General features: G+C 31.5%; 1 protein-coding gene across 11 annotated transcripts in view; it reads left to right on the forward strand.

Moving 5' to 3' along the window:
• Eip93F (Ecdysone-induced protein 93F) overlaps nucleotides 1-8,714 on the forward strand; it is a 476,497-nt gene extending 467,783 nt beyond the window's left edge. For 9 of the 11 annotated variants that reach the window (XM_067052368.1, XM_067052369.1, XM_067052372.1 and 6 more), the window contains 3 exons: nucleotides 2,253-2,389; nucleotides 3,380-3,510; nucleotides 3,680-8,714. In XM_067052368.1, coding sequence (XP_066908469.1) covers nucleotides 2,253-2,389; nucleotides 3,380-3,510; nucleotides 3,680-4,913 — 1,502 coding nt within the window. In that variant the 3' untranslated portion in view covers nucleotides 4,914-8,714. The remainder of the gene's footprint in view (nucleotides 1-2,252; nucleotides 2,390-3,379; nucleotides 3,511-3,679) is intronic. The other 2 variants (XM_067052366.1, XM_067052367.1) reach the window with 2 other exon arrangements.
• Nucleotides 8,715-15,524: the final 6,810 nt, after the last annotated feature.

Here is a 15,524-nt window from a genome sequence, read left to right on the forward strand (position 1 = left end):
AAAATATTTACATTCAGCCTTAGAAACTTTGGACTAAGCTTTGCCGTCCTTTTGTGGGAGAGAAAGCAGGACTCTATGTGATCCCGGCGCTTCACTCCCAGCCGTGTTAATAGTATATTAGTTAAAAACTACGAACTCTATTACAAGAATGAATTGGAATCCAACAATCAATAAAGGAAAGCTTGTACTTAAACCGTATAATAAGTGAATCATAGATGTTTAAGCAAATAATAATATTAAACTTAATGTAAATAACATTAATCCATTGCTGAATAGTTCATGACATTCAAATGAAATGCATTTAATATGCATCTATAAATAATAGATATCTACAGTAAAAAGTCAATAATAATAATAAATACAAAGTATCACTACAACCCATCAAGGGACTTGGATTCAGAACTAATATTTCTAAATCATTTATTTTTTAATGGCCTCAGAGTGGTAAACGTACCACAGCAAGGAAACTAATGATATGTCTATTTAAAATAAACGGATTCTACTTCTCGACTGCAAACTCATAGTAAAAATTAAATAACACGGCACTCTGGTAAAAGCTTGTAGAATCCTTAGCAAACCCTTGGGGTACCCCTGGCATTCCCTTGTGGCACCCGTGGCATACGCTTGCGGCACCCAGTTTGGAATCCATTGGTCTAGTTTGCACAATTTCAGAACTAAGTTCATAAATTCTGATTATTAAGTTTTTGATAAAGGAAATAATTTTTTTAACACGAAAAAGTAGAGCATCCATTTCCTGATGGTTTTACTTCCTAATATTCTCTATAACTTTTTATAGAAACAGCCAATTTTTTTAATCTTATTTAATAAGTATTCCGTATTTCAGCTAATATCTCTGTTATGCAAAATATTACTTTTTTTACTAAAGAATAACAAAAAAATAATTTTTTTTTTATTTATTTATAAATATTTCATATTTAATTAGTAAATAAAAATATTTTATTCTATTCATTTTTCAAAAACCTAAATCACGATTTTGTGAGTTTGTTAGATGAGATTTTTTATAGCATTAATTAAAAAAATTAATTATTTTAAATAATTAAATACGTACTCATATAAAGTGCACATATTATGGACCTTGCTGACCAGAAAAAGTTCAAAATTCATAGAAAAATATTTTTAAAATTTGACTGCTCTTTCACCCTAACAGTAGCAACTATTTACTATTTTGAAGAGACAGGGAGTATCTAGTTAATTACATCGAACCCCCGACTGCCGATAACACTGGCGTGAGAGGGCCAGCGGGCGTGCAGGGTACTGTCCCCTCATTACCTCATATCGGATCGGTCCCACGGTGGCCAGCGGTGTCTTTGCCTTTGTCTCCATCACGCCTTCCACTTACTTGCAAGAAGGACTGCTCTCTACTGTATCTCTGTCAATCGGTTTTATTGCTACTTCATGTACTTGAGAACAATTATCAGTGGTTTGCTCCAAGAAATACCTCCTCGGTCCTATAATTTTCACAAAGATCCAAAGCCATAGCCTTAGCATGCGCATCATTCTTTGTTATAGGGCACACAAACGTTATTACTCTGAGTGGATCCATTCATGCTCCCCAGTCAGTTGGGAGCTGAAGGATATACTTTAACTACATAAAAAAATATTTAAAGAAAGCTATCTAATATTATTTTAAACAATATTTGTCGTAAAACTAATCCAAAAAATCTGATGGGATGCGCATATTACAAAATTTTCACTTACTATGAAAATTCATATTTTAGGGTTCCTCGAGGTGAAAATAACGAATATCAACTTTGGCTAAGCATACACCAGTTAAACAAAAAATGTGATCGGAAGAATAGGGCTTTCTCGGTTTTTTCCGATTCCAGCTCCTGTCTGAAAAAAAACATATCTTATTTTTATCTTCAGCATTTACGGATTAATTAATTAACTCTTCAGCATTTACGGATACATTACCCATGATCTAGGAATCAAATTCAAATTACTTTACCTTTGGAAAACTAAAAATGTGCTTTTCAAATGCGTAGCAATAACTTGTTGATCTTATGCTTTTATATGGAAGAAAAAGTATTCTGAAATAGAGAAAAACGCTCCATTTTACTCCAACTCTGGTTCTAATCCTTATAAATATATGGAATTTCAATTTCGGTTAGCTCCCTCATATTTACTCTAGTTATTTATCTTTACTTTAAATATGAATACTTTGAGATATAATTACAAGAATTTATATGCATTTAAAAATACCGATTTATTGATTTATTTCGTTGTTTCAGGGCTGGAAAGAGTGGCAGAGGAATTGATGGGCAGAAGAACATGGATGAGCTACCAAGACGTTATGGTCGGGCAAGAGACTAAGAGCAGTGAACCTCTCTGTGCCACGCCGAGCCGGCAGCCGCCTCTCATCGCTACGGTACCAAATATTTGTATCTTATATAATTAACATGTATTTTATGTTTTTTTGTTAAAATTTTTTCATTAATGCTTAAAAATCACAAAACAAATTGTAAGGTTTTCAGAGTTCTGAGTACCTTCACAGGCTCTCCAAATTGAATTAGATGGTCAAAACATTATTTGTCAATTATATCGGTGTGAGATAATTTTTTTTTTTTTAAAGTATCAACTTTTTTCTGCCACCGCTTTCAATTTAATGACGATTTTTAAGCATCGACGAATAAATAATAAATCACTTTTCATCGGTTTCCAAAATAACTTGCATTCTATTCAATTAAAATTGTTTGAGGTTTCCCTTATTTTTTTATATTTTTTTTTTACAAATCTATTTAATGATTATATGTACTAACAATGTACAAATGTAATTTCACCAATATAACACGAATTAATTGTGATTGTTCTGAATATAACTACTTGTATGAAGTTTTTTTTTCCATACAGACTGTACATATTTATTTCATAAATTAAATTTTGTTAAAAATACTATTAGTAGATTCTAGCCACAAAGTTTTGAGTCTCTAATCTACACATCTCGCCATGCAAAAACACACATTGATCTATTTTAGATCTAGTTACACAGTGTCTAGATTTTTTGAAGTGATGAAACGTCTTTAGTTGATGTGTCTCTTTCGTTGTGAGATGTACTTAATTTTGTCTTTCTATAAGTGATATTTTTTTATTTTAAGTAATGTTGATGCTTGAACTGGTGAAACGTCCATGCCAAGTTGTTTTCACTAATTTAGATATCCCAGACTTTTTGAGTGGAATCTTTCAATGGTAATAAGACTGGAAGTTTGTGTTTCTTAGAGAGTTTTTGCTCTTTTAAATTAATTCTATAATTAAAAAAAAATAAATTGAGATTGATGATAACTAGACTTTAATTATGAAGTGTGTAAACATATTGATTTAAGGATAAATTGGTTTTGATACGATAATGTTCTGCCAGCAGACTCGAGAAGGATCGCGAAGCCCAATGGCGGGTGGATGGTACATGCGACCAACTTCCCCCGAGCCTCAGCCGCTCGACCTCAGCGCCAAACCTCCCAAGCCACCGGTCAGCCCCAACAAAGCCATATTTAAGTGAGTATTACGGCAGTTCAGTCAAACTATATTTGGTTTTATTTGCTAATTTACTAAGTTTATTTACTAGACATAGTTTTAAGTTAGATTTAGCCTTTTTAGTTAGCTTATTATTTTATTTTGCATGCTTCACCATTATGGTCAGAGGCAGATGTAGAGAGTGCTGTAGTAGTGTTTGTATTGACGACAGGGCGAAACCTCGGCCTACAGCAGTCGGGACCAGGAGGAGCTACACGGAGGACGAGCTCCAAGCGGCACTTCGGGACATCCAGAGCGGCAAACTGGGCACCCGGAGAGCTGCCGTCATATACGGAATCCCCAGGTCGACCCTCAGGAACAAGGTCTACAAGATCTCACAAGGTCCTCGCGACATCGCTGGGATAGAGGAGAGAGTCGAAGATGAAGAAGAGGATGACGAGAGGGACTCTGGAGCAGAAGAAGAACGGGAGACAGAGAAGGTCCTCATGCGGCCACTGCTTAGTGTCGAGGACGTCATCCGCCTTACTTCAGAAGTGAGGTCCTGGCCCTGTCTCCAGCAACTTTTAGGAGGGGCCTCTACTTCTTCGGAGGAGCCCCTGCGGGTACCGATCTACAAGACTGCCAAGAATGGCGAAGAACCCGTACCTGTACCCAAAGACCAACCCCTCGACTTCAGGAGAGAAGTGAGGAATCACAACAATAACAACAGTATAAACAACAACAACCACCTCGAAGAGAAGAAGCATTCACCTGGCGGAGGCAACAAGCAACAGTCCGGAGGGAAGGGAACTCGACCGAAGAGAGGTAAATACAGGAATTACGACCGAGACAGCCTGGTAGAGGCGGTGCGGGCGGTGCAGCGCGGCGAGATGTCGGTGCACCGGGCCGGCTCATACTACGGTGTCCCGCACTCCACCCTCGAGTATAAGGTCAAAGAACGTCACCTCATGCGACCCAGGAAGAGGGAGCCCAAGCCACAGCCTGAGGAGAAGAGGAAGGAGGAGGAGAAGCGGGTTATTGCCCCGCCCCCACCGCGGCCACCGCAAGTCACCCCGCCCCTCTCAAACGGGCTCAAGATGCAGCTCTTCGACCCGTCCATGGCCTACCGGGGGCCCTTCCCGGCCTACTGGCAGCCTCCCTTCCCTCCGATCCTCGAGTTCGGGCGGCCGGACCTCTTCGCCCAGCAGCTATCTACCACCGCACCCCTCACCAAGACCACGAGGGAGATAGCGGAGAGCCTCCTCGAAGCCGAGAACGGCAGCTTTCTGGACGGGATCATCAGGTCCAGCCTGGATACCGGCCTGCCGGGACAGCAGGAGTCCGGGAAGGTTCTCATGGAGCAGCTATGCAGGCCCGAGAGCAGCAAGCCCCCAGCTTCCAGTCCCCCGCCCACCAACAGGACACCGTCCCCCAACAACTGCTGAGACGATACACACTCCACACACGACTGAGTATATTTTCCCATCTTTGGTGCTTCTATATATGTATTGTGCAAAATTTCGTAGCTTAAAAGCTTTGAAAAATTCTAGTCTTAAAAAAAAATTGTACAAACTGAAATCTTTTTGTCTTATTAGTGATTTGATTGCTGAATTGATTTGCCCTTGTACATACCGTTGCGTACATGATTTGTTTTTATTATAAAAAAAAAAATGAAATATTTCTATGTATTTTCTTGCAAATAATACAATGCCACAACTCCTTATGTTTTATAATTTTATTGAAACTGTGGATACAATGAAGGGCGAATTGTTATCAAGTGGTCAATATTTTTTACCAAGATTCGGAACACTGTTGATTATATTATATTTCATGAAGTGCTAACTGCCCATTTCATTTTCAATGACCGTTAATATTTATATAACTTGTAAAGGGATTTTCTCATATTATCAACAATATATGTCGTAAATATATTATATATCTATATTTAAATACGTAATGTTCGTGTTTGATGTTATTCACCTATTTGATAATTTTATCTGTAAAAACTCTATTTATCTATTATTCGATGTTCCAAATTTTAAATATGTGTATCTTTAAGCTGTGCTCATTGTGCATTTTACCTAGAGATATTTGGGGATTGTTAGCCTATATCTGTGTTTTCGACTATATTATGAAAAATTATTTTGTTATAAAAAAAAATTTGAAAGATGATCTTTTTGTCCGTTAAGTTGAAAAAAGTAATTAAACAAAAAAAAAAATTAAAGGAAAAAACATAGCAGCTTCAGCTTTGTATCTATATTGCGTCCTTCTTTGTCGGTATAATAGTTGAACCAAAGTAAGACAGTTCTGGAGGAGATGAACAATGTCCAACACCACACAAACGATGGCCTCAACACCCAAAGCTGTTCTCTCTTAGCAAGGAGTCTCTTCACTTTAAAATTACCTCGGGACGCCTTCAGCTTTTGATTGAGAAGGAAAACATTTTTTCGACTATCTGTGATTCAGCCAAATTTTTGAATATATATATTTTGACTATTGATATCTTTAATGAGAAAAAAATAATAAACAAAAAAAAAGTACCCCTTGAATTTTAGAATTTTAGCGAAAAGATAAGTTATGAAGTGTGTTGCAGAAGATGACTCTAGTTGTTGGCTTGTTAATTCTTAGAATATTGTTAGATTTTTTTGTACATTGCCGTCGCACCTCGAAGGGGCGCTCTGTATTTATGTACGTAGTTTATTCGTTATTGAACCTACAGAGTTGTTAACACTTGCAGGGGTGAAATAAGAAACCTCAAGTTGACGACGGACATTCCTTAACAGTTGAATCATTCCAGAGAATAATTATACAACAGTTATGTCTTAGATCAAGTATCGAGTAATGATATCGATTTGAATTGTTGATGTTTGAAATATTTTTTTTTTATTAATTGTGCAATTAATTGTTCCGGTCCAAAAACTTGCCGGCTTCGAGGACAATGTGATACCGTGTGTTCGACTTTTCCATTTTATAGTGTTTTCAATTGTTCCCCGTCCTATTTTCTCACCCTGACTTTCCGAAGTAAAAAAAAAATTATAATATATATATAAAAAAACGTATGTTTAAAAAATATATGAATAAATGCCGGTATATTTCAAGGTATGATTGTATTATATAATTGTTTAAATGAGTTGATGGGTGGTTTTTGTCGATCGAAAACTTACTTTTGTATTTATTATATCAATGTGTACAGTTGAACTTACATTGATAAATACTTTTGTGCCTGTTATTGTTATTTTAAGATTATATTTCTGATTGTTTTGTATTTTTCAACTACTCGAAAAAGTCGAGTTCTAAATTTTTATCTTTTCTCATGACTTCACAATTATCTTTAAAATTTACGCTTTTGATTTTTTCATGATAAAAAAAAATTAACCCTGTTTATTTTTATGAAGAAACTTTTTCAAATAGACTTCAAGCTGGAAAAGTTTTGACAAAAAAATGTCAATAAATTCCTTATTGAAATGTATAAATATTTTGTACCATATATTTTTGTAAGTATATTTAGAATTAACAATCAAATACATTTTGTGTTCAGCCAATGCATACCTGAAAGGCAATTTTTTTTTTTAATTTCAATATTAAGTTGATGTTATCGTTTTAATATTTTTGTACTCTAGTAGGTTTTTAATGTATATTAAAATTTTTTATTAAATATAAATGATATAACGTATTTTAGTTATTTTATGGTAGGTTTATATCCCAGATATGGGAGAGACTTGTTTTTGTAAAAGATATTGACTTAAAAGAATCGAAAGCTCATAAGTGAAATTTGTATGTACATATATATAATATAATTATTACCATGTTTTCTTGGTATTAAAAAAAAGAAACCTTTTGAAAAAAACAAAAAAAAAATAATGTGCATAAGTTAGATACTTATTAGATGTTATATCCATGTCCAAAATGTTTAACTAATGTTAAGGTATGTTATTTCTTCCTCATTTGGGTTTTGAATTTCTAAAAATGTGAGATTTCATTTTATATATATATATTTTCACAAAGTGCATAAAATGCTTTTTTTAATACAAATTTAATTCGTTGCACTTCAGCATAGGAAATGACTGAAAACGCCATTTCGTTCCTATGCTCTGCCAGGCAGATACCGAACTATTTGTCATTATTATAATTTTTTTTTAAATTCAAAAATATATGAGGAAGAAATGTTTAAACATTGAAGCAGACACACTTGGATCTGTTATTGTATAATTAGGGTTAAGAACTGTTGTTAATTTCTCTTAATATATTTTCCAAAACTACTTATTAGCTCTAGCCTATAATGTTCTTTATTTTTTATTTCATGCTCAATATTGTATTTGTAATATTTGTCTGAAAATTTTTACCGATTTTCAATTTTGAGGCGCTCCAAAAGTCTGAGTAAATTTATTTTTCGAAAAGTCTGAATTGTATTTTTTATTTTTCGTAATTTATCAGAAGCCCTTGTTCGGGTGATAGTAGATTAGTGTATTCGATTCAAAACTTGTGGAACGTCTTAAAAGTGTAAAAATTTGAATAGTTTTTTCCGTACCATAGCGTATCCAGAATTTATAGTGGCTATATTTCTCGGTAGGTGACCAAATCACATTAGACTTTTACTTAAACACGTTATTTTGAGTCGAACGGCATCAAAAAGTGCCATAAGCGATGTCCAGTCTTAATCAAATCAAACAATTTCGCATTTTTGAAACCTTCGACTCAATAAATTTTTATCTCTCACTGGAATCTTGTACACAGATAATTTGAACACCACTGGGTACGCCGTTCAGGTCTCTTTACATTTCTAAGTCTTTTTTCTGAGTAGTTTTTTTGTTTTTATACTTGTATCAAGGATCCGAAACATACATATCCATCTCAAATGTGATATAGTGATTAATAAAAAACAAAAAAAAAATTAAAAAAAAAAGAATTACTTCTAAAATAACGTACATGGATACATTACTGATTGTAACATATTGATTAAATGTTGTGACTAGAGCTATCAATAATGTTAGTATTGTTTTACACACATTCGTTTCCCTTTTTTTTTCTCCCGATTTTCGTCGTTTCATTTCTCCTTTTTGTTTTTTATTTTAAAAAGAAAAAAATGTAGGTTTCTAATCGATGCCTTTCAATTTTTGAGCCAGGCCATATGTTAATGAAACCGATATTTTTCTATTTTTAAGTATTGAGTAAGTCTCAGTCGAGTGTTCTTACATGGCTTTATCAATACAAAGTAATTACTAAATCAATAAAAGTGTTTTATATTATTTCTTTGATGTGTGATACACTTTCTTACCCATCTCCTCTCCATGTCCTTATTCACGAGGCCCGAGAAGAATCAGTGATCAATTTAAATGAAAGACCATATACGAGGTAAGTATTATTTTATTTATTATTTTTTCAACATAATAAAAAAAGGCTATCGACGTTGAAAAATCAATGCAAATCACTTTTACATTCCCTCGTTGTTTATGTCCTTCTGTTTGTCTAAACCAAGAAGTTTATCTCACAAGAGGTAGCTGTGCAATCACCGATTTCAATCACTGACTTCTAGCCGATACGCCCTAGGAGCTGAGAAAAATTAATTAATTATTTTTAAAACTTTTTTGATAATATAATATGTGCGGTGGCACAGTGATAAGCCACTATGCTCTTAACTCCAAGTACCCAGTCTCGAATCCGGTTGTGGCAGATAATTATTTTCTGTTAAATTATAACTCTTTTAAGTTAACCCTTTAGTGACTGGGGCCCACTTAGCCTCACAAAGTGGGTATACTTAATCGCGAAAAAACCTGACGTTTGATCGTGATCATGAAAAAATCACCTCCTTGTATAATCGTTGTTCTAAAAACAGTGCTTTCTTACAATGTATTAAACCTTCATAGGTTGTAGTGGATTAAATGAGTTGAAGTATGTAAAAAATTCAAACACTTGACATAGTTACAAAAAAAAAATATGGAGTGGGAAATAACAGGGGTATACAATGAAACGTAAAATGTAATAAGAAAAATTAAAGGTTATAAACAAAAAATGAAAAAGGTAACAGTAACAGATAAAGAGAAGAAATATTGAATAAAGTACAAATTAAGAGATGAAAAGTAATTAATTATTATTTCATTTTATTATTATCCCTTTTCATCTCTTAATTTGTACTTTATTCAATATTTCTTCTCTTTATCTGTTACTGTTACCTTTTTCATTTATTGTTTATAACCTTTAATTTTTCTTATTACATTTTACATTTCATTGTATACCCCCGTTATTTCACACTCAATAATTTTTTTTTTTGTAACCATGTCGAGTGATTATATCTTTTTTAGCCCTGACGAAGCCCTGCAACGTGGGGTGAAACGTTTGCTCTAATAAAATAGTACACCAATTTACTATTTGAGTTGTAATTGACCGCACACGGACCGAATTCCATTTATTGGTACACAAGGTCAATCAGCATTCTTTCATTAAAAAGTTTTTGGCTTAATTTTGGTGGATATTTGTTTCTGCCGATTTACACCGCATTCAAGAAAGAAATTCACAACTTTTTACAATAGTTTTCAAATCTTATGAAACTACAACTATTGGAAAAGTAAATTTCCTCTCTTCTAAACCCTATCAATATCTTTTAGATTTTGCACTTTTAAAAGGGAGAATAATGAAAAATTTCTCAGACGTTTCTTTTTATACCTCTGGTTGTAATCTATTTACGAAGATCCGATTTGTTCCATTTTGGGCAGTCTATGGAGTCCTAAGTCCCTTTAAAGTTATGTGTAGATTAGTAGTGTCGCGTTTAAGTTATTGAAATGTTTTTTCTAATTTTCGAGTAATATTCGCTTTTCTCACACTAAAACATCCTTTGATGTATATTTCCGTAGTAACAAAAAAATAAAAAATAATTACTTACAATTTTTGGCTGACTGCGAACCTCCATAACTATTAAATAATGCAGATTAAAAGCAATATGCAATAACATAAAATATTTACAAAAATAAGTAAAATATGTTTGTTCTCGACAAACAAAAAGAACTCTTTCTTATTTCAATTATTTTATTTTATCTCATTTCATATAGTTATTAAGTGTTGCATGCATTGGATTAATTTGGGAAATAGTTGTAGATACCTGATGATAGGGTAACAATCCTTATTATCATTATTACTAATATTAAAAAAAAAAAAATGTATTTTAAATACATTCTTTGCTCAGCAGTGTTTTGTCTATATGTCAGACCAGGTCTAAACTTTTTTTTTGTATTAATTTGATAAAATAATATTTATGGATGAATATGGACATGAGGGGTCAGTAATGAGTAGTATTACAAAAAAAAAAAAGAAATTAAGCAATCTGAGGATAGAGGAGAGCTCTGAAACGTCTATGCAAACAGTTAAAACTAAATGAAAGGTATTCCAACACAAAGAATTATTTTGATCACTAAAATAATGGAGACTCTATATTATGTTATTAATTTAGCACCAACACAGGAATCTACGTAACATTTGAACCTACCTACGACTGAAAAGTGATAGTGACGGCACCTATAACAGATACTTGGGCATGGAAATATCATTTTATTATATCTTGGTAAAAAATTGCTGTAGTTCAAATAATAAATTAACTACAGCCATATGCAATAACATAAAATATTTACAAAAATAAGTAAAATATGTTTGTTCTCGTCAAAACAAAAGAACCCTTGGGACACGTACTTATGATTTTTTGACCTAGTATCTAGTACCATCAAAAAATGTTTTATTAAAATCGGTGATCTCATGTGCACAGCCTCCTCTTGTCTTAACTTAACCTTTGACAAAACAAGAACTTAGCTTCCAAAGCAAATTATTAATTCATTGCTTAAACAAACGATCAAAATTACCTTTTTGGGAGAAACTAAAGCTTTATACGTAACTTCTCAGACCAATTCGGACTAGAGATGCGTAAATATAAGGGTTTATCAAAAATCTAACTAGCAGTAACAATATCTTACACAAAGACTTACGATCTCCCAACGTACATTTAATTCCAACCAACCTCTACTCTAACTACAACCAACCATCTAAATTTATTTTCAAACGTAATGGAGAGGTATTATTTTATGACCTTTTTTTCTTTCCTTTATGACATTATTTTAAGCTAACATTCCATATAAACATTTTTAACAGTTGTAAATTAAATAAATAAAGTAAAAATAATGAAATATTGTGAATTAAAAGTACTCTTTCTTATTTAAATTATTTTATATTATCTCATTTCATATAGTTATTAAGTGTTACATGCATAGGATTAATTTGAGAATTTGTTGTAGATACTTGATGATGGGGTAACAATCCCGAAACGTCGTTATTGGTTTTAATGAAATAAAATAAAATAATGAAAACAAGGAAGAGTACTTTTCATTCACTAGATCTAATTACAAATGAAACTTATCCAGTAGAAGATACAACTTCAAAAAATTATTTTTTTCAACAGCAGTCTGAATTTTAACTGAATGTTCAGAAAACTTGGATTGTACTGTGCATGACTTTTCAGTCTTACTAATGAAAATAAAATCGTACCATCCTTCAATTATCAAATTACAATTTGATTCTGCAATCTATATTTTTAAGAGGTTGTTCCAGTTTTGTCATAATCCTTAAGATGTATTATATTAATTGTTTGATAAGGGATACACTTTCTTATCAACCATATCCTTTTCTATGGGACTCAACAAAAATCAGGGATGATTTTAAATGGAAGGCCAGATATAAGGTAAGACATTTTTTATATTTAATTTTTCAACAAAATATTCTTAATTTTTAACTCAGGGTCAATAAACTAGGATTGTGTTGTTTATGATCTAAAGGCTTAATAATGAAAAAAAATCGTAATAGCCTTGAACTTGTGTTTTGATTCTTCAATCTATGTCTTTAATTTTTTTTTTCTATTTTTTGCCATGATCCTTAAGATGGCTACACATGCTCAAGGTACTTGAGAAGTTTCCAGAACTAGAGAAGCATGCTACTTGAAAGGTTATAGCAAAAAATAACACGCAGATTCGCAATTACAGCAATGTATTATTATGGTTTATTTAATTTATTGAAAATTTTTATATTACTTTAATTCAACATGTTTAATATTACTTAATTAGTTGTAATTCTTGAAAGTTCAGTTCAAATTAATGATTACATGCAAACTTTGCACAATAAAAAACAATGGATGTCATTTAATATATAAAAAAAGGATCAAGATTTTATTTATTTAAAAAATCAAGTTAAACAATATTATTGATTGTCATGCATAGCAATAGTTTTTTTAAAATAAATAATTCCAAGAAGATTAAATATATTTTTTAATTTTTATTATTTTCCTGAAAATTCATTATTCCTGCTTTTATACTTGTTGTTTATATATCACTATCGTACCGACGTTCCGGAACTTTCCTAGGTCTTCAGGATGCCTAATTGTTTCATATGGGCCCTACTAAATTCTTGAATTTTTGTGTCTATTTTCAACTATAAACATTATTACTAATATTAAAAAAAAAAGTATTTGCTCAGCAGTGTTTTGTCTATATTTCAGACCATGTCTGAACTTTTTTTTTGTATTAATTTGATAAAATAATATTTATGGATGAATATGGACATGGGGGGTCAGAAATGAGTAGTACTACAAAAAAAAAGAAAAGAAATTAAGCAATCTGAGGACAGAAGAGGGCTCTGAAATGTCTATGCAAACAGTTAAAACTAAATGAAAGGTATTCCAACACAAAGAATTATTTTGATCACTAAAATAATGGAGACTCTTTATTATGTCATTAATTTAGCACCAACACAGGAATCTACGTAACATTAGAACCTACCTACGACTAAAATAGTGATAGTGATAGTGACGCCACCTATAACAGATACTTGGGCATGGAAATATCAATTTATTATATCTTGGTAAAAATTAGCTGTAGTTGAAATAATAAATTCACTACAGCCATAACGGAATAATGATATTTAAAAAAAATATTAGCTGCTTACCCCTAGCATTGAACGCAACTTGGTATTTCCGTTTTAGTAATAAAGCATTAATAACTAGCAATTAATATGCTACAATTAAAAAACATAAACAAAAGGACCTGGAGTGAATTTTTCAGGGCTCCATCATATATTAAAATCATCCTTGGGATTTAACCTTGAACTTTATAATTTATACAACAAAAACACATTTTAAGAATATTACATAATTATTATAAAAGTGTATTGGAATAATAATTGTATTGTATAATTATTATAAGAGTGTTGGATACAATGCAGCTAAACGCAAAATAAGAATTAAAAAACACCAACAAAATAAAGGTAAGTTTAAAGACTCATTTATTTTTAAAATATTAAATACGAAAATAATTTTTAGTTAGCCCTTATATGTATTATCTAAAAGCTATAATTTAAAACATACCCATATAATATTATATCTACCATTCGCAAGTGCTCATGTATGCAATTGATGAAGCTGGTCAAAATTATAAATTATATATCTTTATGGTAATTATAACTTCGGGTAATTATTGCTATTGTTTTATTTTTCATTAATAAATAGTAAAAAATTATTATCGACACAATTAGCATTCCTATGACAAAATAAACAAACAAATTTTTAAAGGTGCCTATAAATTGTTTAACATGTATTCAATTACACGTAATACAATATTTCTGATTACGCAAGGCCAAAGAAAAAGTTTTATTCTATAATAATTATTAGAAATCATTAGTCACAAAAAATATACATTTTTAAAATTATTTTAATTTTATTTTTATCATTTTTAATATCTTTTGAAATTAGAATATTTCATTGCACAATAATAATACCTAAGACAAAAGTGCTTTGGAAGTACATACATATATACATTATGCATGTACAGAAATAAATGCCACAACATATATTTTAAGAACGTATGATAAGAGGACCTGAGAGCGGAGTTCAGAAAGTTGTGAATTCAAATCCCTCCTGGGTCAGACAATATTTATTTCGCGGCGGTTCTAAGGTATAAATATGGGCATTCTCATTCAACTTTTGTAAAAAGAAAAACAAATGATGAAGCTAAACTAAATGAAGGTAGGTTGTAGTGCTGTATATAATTAGCATAGATATTAAATATTATTGAACATATATGTAATTATGCAATACAAAAATTCAAAGGTAAATATTTAGAAAAATATATGTAAATAATGTTTTTTATGAATCATTATATTATACAATTAAAATTTTATTGAAAAAGTTTAATTGAGGAGCTGGCTGGATAGGAGGAATATTTCCTTGATTAGGAGATATTCAAAGCTTTTAATTTTACCTATGTAAAGTTAATTTATTGCACGCACACGTGCAACCCTGAACTCAAGTCCAATAAAAAATATATAATTATATAATAAAACTATTTAGTAATATTCAAATAGTCCTTGCTAATAGTTGTGTAATATGTAAAAAATGATTTTTTTGTAGGCGTTAGACATTTTAACTGATCACATCATACTACAAAAGTAAATTCGTTAAACCAATTACTGCGTTATTGAATAAAACCAATTTTTGAGAACAGCGTGCTCATAACATTAATTACAAGACAGCAAGCAAAAGGGATTTATCTACCATATTTCAAGTTCTCAGAAATGTTTTACAAGCTGTAGACTTTTATTTTTCAGAGTGTGATCAAGGAACTATCTAGGAAGGGCAGAAAAATTAGTATAAGTAAGAATCATTTAGTATTTAAATCAGGAGTAAGAATTTACACATTAAAATGTTCTTCCTCATGTAAAATATAGACTTCAGCCTTTTTCTACCTCATTTTAGTTTCACCACCAATCCTAGGTATATTGCTTTATAAAGATAATTAATTACGAGCCAGCATTTTCTTCTTTTGGATAAAATGAGAACTAATATGCTTATAAAGTTCTGGAATAAAACAAAAGTTTTTTTTCTCCAGAAAATAGTACACGTAAGGATTTTTTTAGAAAATACAACAAAGCAAATTTATAGATGTTTAATATATAATAAAAGATTTGAATTAAAAATATAGTAAAGAATGTTAATAAATAGATTTTAAAAGAAAAATAACAGAAAATTCAGATGG

The sequence above is a fragment of the Halyomorpha halys genome, unplaced genomic scaffold (genome assembly GCF_000696795.3).
Source record: "Halyomorpha halys isolate HHAL.00 unplaced genomic scaffold, Hhal_1.1 Scaffold397.1, whole genome shotgun sequence".
Lineage (NCBI taxonomy): Eukaryota > Metazoa > Arthropoda > Insecta > Hemiptera > Pentatomidae > Halyomorpha > Halyomorpha halys.